This window comes from Phalaenopsis equestris, unplaced genomic scaffold (assembly GCF_001263595.1).
Source record: "Phalaenopsis equestris unplaced genomic scaffold, ASM126359v1 Scaffold232900, whole genome shotgun sequence".
Lineage (NCBI taxonomy): Eukaryota > Viridiplantae > Streptophyta > Magnoliopsida > Asparagales > Orchidaceae > Phalaenopsis > Phalaenopsis equestris.
Genome location: NW_018250859.1, coordinates 61,099 through 73,681, shown reverse-complemented (window position 1 = coordinate 73,681; position 12,583 = coordinate 61,099). Strand labels below are relative to the sequence as shown.

General features: G+C 31.1%; 1 protein-coding gene across 1 annotated transcript; it reads right to left on the bottom strand.

The window, feature by feature from the left end:
• Positions 1-1,118: 1,118 nt before the first annotated feature.
• On the bottom strand, positions 1,119-11,426 carry LOC110038456 (probable alpha-glucosidase Os06g0675700; the record flags this gene model as incomplete). Its single annotated transcript, XM_020743306.1, is given in 5 exon segments — positions 1,119-1,993; positions 2,097-2,737; positions 2,813-3,043; positions 10,053-10,702; positions 11,121-11,426. Coding segments are annotated over 5 exon segments (2,624 nt in total), but the record flags the coding sequence as incomplete, so codon positions are not given.
• Positions 11,427-12,583: the final 1,157 nt, after the last annotated feature.

The following is a 12,583-nucleotide window of genomic DNA, read 5'->3' as shown; positions in this document are numbered from 1 at the left end:
GAATATAAAGCCATCTAGACTTCTTGAAGCTATCTAAACTACATAATTCTTGATTACTTGAGAGTTTGAAACATGTCAAATAAATAGAAAGATGATCTATGTTTTGATTTTAAAGTAGTATTCTAATTCTTATTAAAGATTACACTCAAATGGTTTTTATATTCACCATTAATTGATACAACCATGACGCAATCGAAAAGTGAGCAGACAATCTTACCCCTAAGCAGATCCAATCGACTCATAAAAGCCACAATTGGGTTAGATGAGAGATTAAAACTTGGCAATCATAGTGTAACAGTGGCTTAATAGTAGTCAGTAATGACTATATTTAATTAGTGCATAAAATATACTACTTCAAAAATCACAACACATCTACCCAGAGATGTTAAGGGATCAAATTATAAAGGTAAGATTGTCCTTACTAATTCTATAAAGCTTCATTGATCTATATTTAGGCAATAGAAAATGAAGCCTATATGTCAAAATATTGGTCTTAACTTAGTACTAGGTACGGGATATGTTATACTAGTTAGCTTGTTTTTTAGTCAGTTTTCCTCAAAAGCAATCCAGTGCTAGAAATAGTTCATCAATCAAAGCTCTAAAGGAGCCACAATGATTTAAGAAGGTAGACAAATTACTTTAAATTCATCAAAGCCATCAATTTTAGATTGAAAGAAAAAACATTCATTTGAGGTTAATCCAGAGCTAAAAAGGAACCTTGAGTTGGCTGCTTGTAGAGGTTATGAAAGGTCAAACCTTTTGTGAACACGTTGGGTAAAAAATGAGCAATATCAAGGATGATTTGATACCAAAGCATGGCCTGAATATGTAGAGTAGCTTGTGGGGGTGTTGAGAATAAATATGTATGTGTAATAAAATTTCTTTGATACAAACTTTAGCAGTATGTTGAGGAAGGATAATACTATCAAGCAGTGGTGTATTAAGCTAGACAACACTTCAGAATAATTTAATTTTTATTATAATTAGGAAAAGCAGAGATGATTATATTTGTTGAGCTCAAAGAACTTATTCTCACCTGTTGAAATACATAAATAACTGCAACATTTCAAGGTAACAACTGCTATTTCATCCTATCTTTAGTCACCTTACTCGCTCACAAATTGAGTAGCAGCTCAAAATCCTCTCCGATAGGTTGTGCTATTTCACGTACTTGTGCAGAACCAACATTTCTTCCAAAATTATAGATTGCTTCACCTGTGGAGCTCTTCCAACTTGATTTATTTTGCTTTAGAACAAATGTAGGCCTTTCAACACCAGATTTTTGCTTGCTCAGCCCAAGAAAAACTATATTATTCACTAACATCTTCTTTGTCGCATAACTTCCATTCACCAATTCAGATCTCAATTTCACCTTTCCACCTTTAACTTCACTTGTAAACCTTATTAGAGCCCATTCACTCTTCTTCCCTCCCATATGCACCACCTCGCCATCATCCAGGAAAACTTCTCCAGCTGCTTTTCCATGTTCATCAAGCACAACTAAAATCTCATACACCCTCTCCTCCCCTAAAGTAACAGCCACACTTTCCTGCAACACGAGAATGTTTCCTCCTCGGACATGAACATATGTGGTGTCAATTGGTGCGGTAAGTGTCACAGTTTTCCCAGAAATGGCATTTACAGTTTGGAAGATGTTGAAGAGGTTGAACCACCGTCCTTTAGGGAAGTAGGCTTCTAATGAGGTCGCTCCTTGTTGTAAAACCGGTGACACCAAGAGTGCTTCTCCGACAAGGAACTGTGTGTTAATTCCATAAGTATTGGGATCTTCAGGGAAGGAGAAAAATAATGGCCTTGCTATTGGGGTGCCCTTAAGATGAGCATTGTACATTTGCGTGTAGTAATAAGGGAGGAGACGATATCTCAGGCCAAGCACATTCTTTGCAGATTCAGTTACAGACTTCCAGAGGTAAAGTTCTTGCCTGATTGAGTTCTTTTCTGAATGATCCCTTGCAAAAGGATAGAATGCACCTAACTGAAAAGAAAACATAATTCCAAGAGTTAGAAGTACTTTTCATTTCCAATAAAAAGGATTTTCAACACCAATGAACCAAATAAGCATAAAAGCATTCGCGTACCTGAATCCACCGATTGCAGAGCTCCTCTGTTGTATTACCAATGAAGCCACAAATATCAGCCCCCACCATCGGAATTCCAAACAATCCAGAATTCAAAATGGAAGGAATAGAGTAAGCAAGATCCTCCCACGTTGCAGCATTATCACCGGTCCAATGTGCCGTATACTTTCCCGAGCCAACAAAAGTTGATCGCGAGAGCACGAATGGTCTCTTCCCTGTATCCCTAATCAACGCATTATGTGTTGCTTTGGACTCCAAAAATCCATACAAGTTATGAACGTTGTACTCCGTTTGACCGCCAAAGTGCAAGCAAGAGGCCGGCACTGTGTTGTTGTCTATTGGCCGATGGACTCCGGCATTGTTGATTTTGTAAGGAGGGGTGTCGAGCTCGGTGAGCGGCGGGGAAGTAATGAAGTTGGATAGTTCGTTCATGTCTATCCATAGGCCATCAACTGGCAATGTTTTACGAAAGATGGAGATCTCCTGGCTCCAGAATTCGGTGGTGGCTGGGTTCAGGAAGTCGGGAAAATAGACTGGGCCAGGCCAGACAACGCCCAGGTAATCGGTTCCATTCCATTTTATATAAACTTGTGCTTTCAGTCCTCTCTGGAATGTCGCATATGAGGCGTTCACGCTGATACCTACGAAAGTGGAAAAAAGGAAGAGTTTTTAGCTTAAGATATGGTATTTGAGAGTGTTTTTCTGCAAGTTCTTACCAGGGTCGAGGATGACGACGTACTTCTGGCCATTGCTGTGGAGCCGTTCGACGAAATTCCTCATCTTGTCGGCGGGGTAATTGACAGGGTCGAGGGTGAAGTCTTTGAAGGCATCCATGTAGTCGATGTCTGACCACATGACGGAGAGAGGGATTTCAGCCTCGGCGTAGCGGGCGACAACTTCTTCCAGTTCGGAGTAGTTCTTGTAGCCATAGCGGCACTGGTGAAATCCTGCAAAGCTTTGAGAGAATCCTTCACTACTCTTTCTTTCCGCAGTTAAAGATCCACTTTGAGGGAAAAAAATCAACTATACGTAATATATATATATATATTATTCTAACGGATGCATCTGGCTGGCGACCCTTCAAATAATTTTATAAGGCTTCCAAACTTCGCCTAGCTTAATTAAGAAAGAATATTTCTAAATTAATAACAAAAAAAGATCATGCATATGAGTATTATATGAGCTGTGGGTCGGCTTCATATCTAACAAATTTTTCCTGTCTACAGATCAATTTATGTGAACCCAAACCACATAACTTATTTAATATACTCATAACATCAATTTAAGTTAAATTCAATTAATTTCAGATTAGCGTGTCAAATTCAAGTTAATTTTAAATTGAGATCTACTTGATCTAAAAAAGTAAACTTGTTTCGATTCTGAAAATTGAAACTGATTGGTTCAACCTGAGCTTGACTTTTTTTTCGGATTTCAGTTGAGTTGGTGAGTTAGCATTAAATTCTATTTTTAGTAAACTTAGTCATTTTAAAGATTTAAGGCTCTTGGATAATGATGTAATTTATAATTACTAAGCATAGATAATTCTTGAATCAAAATTTTTTTAGAGATCAAATCCTACTTATTTGGGTCACTTACAATTTTGAATAAGAAAAACATTTAAATAGTTTTTATTTCTTGAATTAATCTACAAAAGATAAATTGAGAACCAAGTGTCCTAATTAGATCATATTTAACCCAAAATTCTAATTTTATAAATAAAAGAATTCCTGATTGCCTAAGTAAGGTAACTTAATCAATTATATAAATTTAAAAGTCTAATTTAGAATAATAAAGATAATTTGAATTAGTTTACTAGAAATAATGATGGAGAGCTAGTACTAAAACCCACTAGCAAGTGCATGATAAATGTAAAATGAGGTTAAAAATAAAGTACATACTTCTTGAGTTGTTATGAAAAATAGGGCAGGACTAATAGCAAAAGAAGTTTATTAAATAGGAAACATATTAAGAAATAAATAAAAATCCTTTGAACCAAAAACACAATTTAAGTTGTTAGATTATTGCTTTTATTTATTAATGAAGTGATTGAAGAAGATGTATATGTTGAATACTTGGATTAAATCTAGGTTAACTCCTTACAAGTAAAAGAAAAACTCACGTATGAATTGAAGCAAACACACAAGGCATGATGTAACAGACTTAGCATGTTCTTACTTTAAAATGAGATATTTAAAGGAATAAGATATATGAATTTATATATTAAAAAGATTAGATTTAATATTTTATTAAAACAAATATATGTTGATACACTACATAGCCACAAATGACTTGTTATATCAAAAAAATTCTCAAATAATATGTCATGTACTTAACATAAGTATGAGGAAATAGTTTTCATATTTTCCATGTTTTCAAATAAAGGATAAGAAAAATGAAATAGTTACATATCAGTTTAAATATATATTATAATTTATGAAAAAAAAATTATATAAGAAAATTTAAGAGTGTACTACCATCAAAAGCTATAATATTTGAGTAAATAGAAATCCTAATGAAGAATTTGTTGACTAAAAATAATATTAAGGTATGATTAAATCACCTTTTAAAGCTAACATCATATTTAAAAATATTTTCACTCATATATAATATTTTGAGTTATTTCAAAAGAATCTCAAATGATAAAAATTACGTATTAATTAGATATCCAATACATACAATTGTATTAAGAATATGTTATCATAGAGATATTACTTTATTTGATCTTGTAGGAGATTTAGATGCAAATTATGATAATATAAGGTGAATAGAAAGTGTGCATCCCCAACTTGCTAGTTTATAGGATATTCTTTAAGTTTATATTCTAATAAAAAAAAGTGTTCGATAGATATATCCACTATTGAGGTTGAAATCATGACTGTATAGAGCTATAGTGCTCAAGTCTTATGAGTCTTATGACTTAATCAACGTCTTATTGCATTTTCAATCTTACTGGATATGATACCAAACCATGTAAGATAATACAAGTATCATATGTGTCATAAAGAATCTCATATAATCCTCTAGAAAAAAAAAGGAAAAAAAAGAAAAAAAGCCATATATATCTTCATTTTATTAAGGATGCGCCTAAAGATATTGTTGATATTCATATTTTATAGATATTGAAAATTAGTTAGTTGACATGTTTAAGAAATTTTTGAATAGTGAGATATTTAATGCCTTAAGAATAAAGCTACAAAGTATAGATATAAATTTGAACTTTTATGTCATTAGTGTCTTTATTATTTTGTGTATCTTAATTTGTAGGTATATAGTCTTACACAAGTTTGATGTACTATCTTTTTATTTCTACGTTTTGCTTGGCTTTTTTGTGATTTTTATGTATTAGATGGTTTGAACGAATTCCTTAAGAATGTATATAAACTAGTATAATTCTAACTAATAAAATAAGAAATCAAGGTTTAAACTTAAAACTCAACATAAGATATTCATAAGATTCAAATTCTATTGAATGGAGGCTTCATGATGTGCGATACCCACCTTACTATCTGATTAGAAAAAGTAGTCAATGTAAATCATGTTTGAATATTCTCATGTATAAAGGCCAATTGTATAGTTTGATTCACATCACACTGTACATTTTAAAATTATCAAAATATTTGTTAAGATGATAAACAGATGATAGTGTGTATTGAATGATCCCTCAAACTAGTAATGACTATTAATACCACCCTATATTTACTCTCATTCTCACTTATTTATCAATCTTAGTACGCTTCTTGCATGTAAGAGTATTTCACAGTCATGGCAAGCAAAAGACCTTGTCATTTTGGTTCTTCATCATCCAATTAGCACATAGAACAAAGGTTCCAAAAAATTAAGATGATGCAACCTAAAATGAGATATATCGAATGAAATTCATTAAAAAACTTTTATCTATACTTCAGTGGTGTCATTCCCATTGAACTTATAATATATTTGTGGAAAAGACTCAAAGTTTTATATCTCTCATTCAATTATAACATTCAAAAAATGTTTTACATTTTTTACAAATATTGTGATTGTTATTGGGCACATTGTTATAAGATCCATGGTGTGTAAAAATCATGTTTTGATGAATAAAAATATATATAACAACGATACTCATCTTTAAGTCATGGAATTCATCAATCAAGTTATAAAAATTAAGTCATTGCCACGTTACCAATCTTTAGCAAATAGGCATTTGAAGCATGCTTATGTTATTTAATAAGTGATTCAACATAATTAAATTTTAAATGTTGATGAATGTATTAATATTATCCATAGTTATTTGTAGTCGCCTAATTGATGATCATATATTATGAGTGAATCTGAAGCAGTAGTTTTAACATCAACATACTAGAGACAAACTCAAATTTTAAAGATTGCTTATTTAGATTCAAGAGTATGCATTATTGTTTAGATCCAAATTAGATTTGAGTGGTGTCAAACGGAGGGAAAGGTTTATGTTCTTAATGTGCTTTATTATCCTTATTTATTAAAAATTTTTAACAATTTTGGTCGTATAATTTTGTTTGCTTCTACTTATTTTCATTTATTGCACTTTATGTTATTGTTTAACATTAATAAGAAAATACTTAAATTTTATTATATATGCCTTAGTTTTTTATACTTTTATTAAAATTTAAAATGAAAAAGAATTTATAAATTTAGTGGGAGGTATATGAACTCTAAAATATTGGGGCACAATCAAAGGATATTTACTTTTATAAATAAAATGAAGATTCTTACCATTGTGAATCAATAGAAATATGATAAGTATTTTGATTAATATGTATGTATAATTTGATTAAGTTGATTTCATTATTGACATAATTTTATATAATTTTTGATCGTGTCACTCTAGGCATCTTTTAAAACATAAAAAAAAAAGTAAAAATTAAACATCCTCACATGTCTAGAAATGTCTTGCTCAAAAGGCAAATAATAAGTTGTGCACACAAATTTGAAGAATGTCAAAAGTTTATAAAATTAAGCTAACTAAGAGAAAAAAATGTTAATTCTATAATCATTTAAACAAATATTTAAATTAATTTATTTTTGTAGTGTTATTTATATGTGGCATAGGTATAAAGCCTGTTAAGATAATTAACACAAATATGAGATAAGAAAAAAACATATCTGATCTAAGTCGATCATAATTAAACATATTATATCATACATATAATATTGCATGTTACCTTAAACAAAATTTTTAATTTGATTAATTTGTGTTTAATAATAAATGATTCAACATTAAAATGTAATTATATTTCATGACATTAACCATGCTATACTTTATGCTTTAATTGAAAAAGCTGAACCATAACAAAATAATTTCTATAACTAGATTAATACAAATTTTGGCTTATTTGTTTTTGAATAATGCACATCATACAATATGCTATTTTTCAATTAAAAAAGTTAAATTTGAGAAATTATTGGTTAATAGATATGGAAAAGGTATAATCGATAGTACTATATAATCTGAATCATATTATAAACTATTTAAATACTACATGAATTTGATTTTATTAAGATTTTTGACTTTATGTACCCAATATGTATAAGTTTTTAAAGCCTACAAATGAAAGATATGATAAACCTGGAGAGAGCTTGAAAATCAATAAAATATGATTTTAGGGAGAGAGAGAAAACATTGAGATTGATATTTAAAATCCTACAAAAGAGTTTTCATAAATAGTGTGCACTTTAAATTTGTCTTCTCCTTTAACTTGAGATCCTTTAAATTGAACATGATTGCATTTACAAAAGTGATTTTGTGATGTTATGAGGTGTTTTGATCTCATATTATTTTACCTTATTTACTCTTGCCATGCTGTGATTTGATAAAAATTATTGTGATCTTTATAATATTTTGTTTGAATGGTGATAATGTAATGAATTGAATTATTCTTGTTTTGTGAGATATAATGTGAGATAACTAGTCAAATGAGTCAAGACAAAATAATATAATTATTTATGCTCTTGCTTTAGCTCATTAACATAATTAATTATTTATTAAAATTTGAAAGAAAATTTATTATTTCTAGTGTTGCCATCAAAATTTTATTTTGAATAAATAAAAAAGAATATATCTTTTTAAAAATTAAGTTAGTCATTACTTTAAAAAATTACAGATTGTAGCCCTACATAATTTGAATCATAGTTTAATGTATTATAATAGACTATGAATTTAATTATTTTAAGGTTTTTTACCAGATGTATATTATAAATATTATTTATTTTCAAACCTTATAAATGAAAAGAAAATGAGAGATGTGGAGATTGTCTCAAAACCAATAAACAATGAGTTTTAGAGATTGAAAAACCTTGAGATTGAAATTAAAAATCCTAATAAGATCTTCTCTAGATGGTGTGCATTTTATGTTTGTCTTCTTTCTCCATCAACTTACAATCCTCTTAAGTTGAAAGCATGGTTGTATTTAGAGGTGAGGGTTTGTGATGTTGTGATTTGTTCTCAAATTATTGAGATAAACATAACTCAGTAGTCGATGCACTAAAGTACAATCCTTTCTTTTGGAGAAAGAGAGATGGTGTAGGAATTCTTTATTATCCATTAAAAGGTGATGTTTCTCTACTTTACCATGATAAATAAAGAGAGGAGTGAAAATAATGAGTCAAGCATTCAAAAAATAGCATCATACTAGTGTAAAACCACAATAAAAAACTTTATATTATTTATTTTTACTTTCTATTATTAATTATCACTTTTATTAGTTTACTTTATTTATTCTTGCCATGTTTTGATGTCACGGCAATTATACTATATTTATTGGTTAATTTCAAATAAAGGCTACGTGATGTATTTTGTTTCAATAAAGGCTACGTGATGTATTTTGTTTTTTTTTTTATGAGTTACATTATGATCTAATTAGTTAAGTGAGACAAAAAATTATAATTAGAAGCTCTTGTTTTAGTTAATTTTAACATAATTAAATTCTTGTTAAAGTTTGAAATATTTCAAATGTTTTTTTCATTTGGAATTTTTACATAACCACCTTCCAAAACATAAACTATGACCTTTTAACCAACCAAATTTTAAACATAACATTTAACAACCCAAATTTTTAATTATAGTATTTTAGCAAACCAAGACTTTCACTCAAATCCTTGACTATTGGGTAAAAGAGACACATTGTAATGAAAAAAAATAGTTTAAATATTATATTTTAAGTTTCGTTCATTAAAATGCTATTATCAATATTTTAAATGATTGCTTATTTTTATTTTAAATAAATAAATATTATACTCTTCCTTAAAAATATTAAGTTGGTCATTATTTAAAAAATACTCCGCTCCCCCATCATTAATTAGCAAATCTAAATTAGATTTACTCATAATGTAAAAACTGATTGACTTTATATACAACATGGCTTAAAATTAGTCATATTTATCAATTAACTATAAACTATTTATATTAACTAACAAATTCACTAATTTACATTGAAGAAATCTATGTAAATGCTAGTTAATATAACTAATACCCAAACTTTATGAGCAGCAATTGATAATTAACTACTCATCGCATTAATGTTTGCTCGTTTTTATTTAAATTATTATATTTATTAGATAACAAGTTTATTAACACTAATTATAAACTAATTAGCAATCATAAAAATTAAATCATATTTTCTATATATAGTTTTCGTTGGGAAAGTGAAAATGTGAATTAATTTAATTATTTCAATTAATATCCCAGGTGATCTAAAATTTGCTTTGGAAAATGATAACGAAAATGCCTTATTTATTCAAATCTGTCATAAATTTAATCCAGAACTCATAAAGCCCTCAATTAGCTTAGCTTGCATCTAAATACTTTTATGAATTGAACTTGATTAAGAGTACAAAACTTTCAAGTAATTTTAATGATTAGATCCCCTATAATTAACTAAATTTGAATTTATAAAGCTATTAATTTAACGAAAGATTGCCGGTAGAAATAAATTAACTCACCAAAAGACCAATAAGGCATCGCCGCCGGCCTTCCGATGAGCTTCGTGTACTGATCCACCACAGCCACCGGCGTCGGTCCGGCGAAGAAGTAGAAATCCAAAACTCCACCAATCACTTTGTAAGTAATGTAATTCCCACCATAAACAACATCCATCCCATTGCTATTAAGCAACAGAACGCCATGAGCCGCTCCCGATGGGGATCTCACGTCCATGTAGAACGGATGCGACCCATAAAGGTTGACATTTGGATTCGCGGCAGCGATGTCGGCGTTCCACAGCGTCAGTGTCTCTCCCGGAACGAGCCGGAAAGACGCTTTGGTGTGCTCGCCGAGGCCGTACAGATTGGCTCTGTTGCCAGGTAGTGACGACGAGATTTCCAAGTAGCGATCTTTGAAGACGAGACTGTGTCCGTCGGTGCTGAAGAGAACCTCGCCGGAGGAGCGGCGGGTGACGGTGAAAGAGAAGGGAAATGATCCAGTGATGTTGAGGATAAGGTCGGAGCCGGGAGGGGAGAGAACATGGCTTTTGGCCGCGGCTTTGTTGGCCTCGCTGGGAACCGCCCAACGTGGGATGACTTCCTGTGGAACTTCCCATCTTGGTTCGTCGGCGTTTGTGATGCGGATTCGGAGCCGGTTCTTTGTTTCAAAGCTGAAACAGGGCAAAGGAGAGTAAAGTTCAATTGTGCTCTGTTATTTTTGTCTATTTTTTTTAACTATCAGAAAATAAACAAATTAAAGTTAAAAGTACGATAATAATTGAGATTAATTTTTTTTAGATTGTAACTATCAGAAAATAAACAAATTAAAGTAGACACAGATGAATACTGTACTTGAATGATATTTTAGCAATGCCAAATTTATTTCCTAACAGGAAAATTTTGAAAAGTTAAATTTAAGATAACTAAAATATAAGAACCTACCTGAAAATGGCTTCCGTATATAATTTGAAAAAATAAAAACATGAAATCAATAAAAAAAAAAGGGATTAAAGCATGAATTACAAAATCAGAGGCATTTGTAGCATGGATAAAAGGTAGTTAGTGATCATGGAATTCAAATTTGAGTACCTTGCTATGAAGCTTAGTTTCGGGATGTTGGAGGCATCAATGAAGGAGTCACTGGTGAACTGGAGTTCGCCGGTGAGGAGATCGCCGGAGCCTTTTTTGGTGTGGGCTGATATGAGTCTATAACAATTGCCGGCGGGGTTGCCTTGCTGGGCGAGGGTGGAAGAAGATAACAAGGAGACTACCGAAAAGAAGAGGAGGGAGACATAAGGAATAATATTGCTCCTCATTTCTGCCCTGCTCTCTTCAGATGTTCTGTGATTTACTTATATAAATTAGATGAAAGTTTCCGGACGGGACGGCGTTGTGGCTATATGTTCAATGTCCAAATCTGCTTAGCTGTTAGCCTGTTTTTTATGGAGCTATTATTCCGTGCGGACCGCCTCCAATGAAATTTTTTTTTTTTTAAATAGAAAAATTTAAAAGTGAGTCCACTGACATACACCTTTTTGACAAAAAAAGAATTTTTATTTGCCAACGGCACGCATCTCCGTGTGCGATGAGCGAACACAATAATTTTTCATTTTTTACGAGTACTTGGGCCGGTCCATGGATTTCATTGGAGTCGACATTTTTGTTCTCTCTTTAACGTTCGCGCTGATTTATATGCTATAAAACAAAATTTGACGGACTTTTCCATCAGCAGATTTTAAACGTTAGGATACGTTATATGCGACAAATATATTTTAATCTATCTTAATTTGTTGTACTTTTCCTCAAATGATTCACTGAGGGTATTCATTCTCTTGAATAAGGATTTCAACTAAATGACCTATAGACGATTGATATTTGAGGTTGATTAGATCCAACCTCATTCTCAATATTCTCATCTAGGCGTTGAATTGAATGATGATAAAAATGGACCAAATACTGATCATAATATGGAAAATATTAAAGCTTCTATGATAATATATGACTCAAAATTATAATAAACTTAGGAACATGAATATTGTTGAATCCAAAATTGCTCGGATGAGGGAAATAACGAGAAAAAGGTGAAAGAGGAGAAAAAGTAAGTCACAAAAAAAGATAATTCTTCCGGAATAGATTCAATAGTCTTTTTTATAGAAATTACCTTCTTATTTATGGATCATAGAGATCATCTAGTAAATTACATAATTGTCTCTCACTTAATAGTTATCATATTTTTATGTGTCATTACATCTTTATAACAACATTGACATCTTTTGGCCTTGGTAACCGCCGTTGGTGCCATTCTATATCTATTACTTGTATTTATGGCTTGTTTTAAATTAGATTTGGTTTTTTGGCTTTATTTTCGTGTATGCTCCAGTCCTCTTCCATAAAAAGCACGTAAGGGCTTATGAGAGTTATATGGTGAGAAGTGTGAATTGAACTAGCCTTTTTTTTCTCCCATTCAGTATTTGTGAAATCTCCCTTAATGCCAAAACATGTAAATCTTTTGCGTTTGATTGTTGTTCTGTGAATATTTTTTTTGCTTCCAC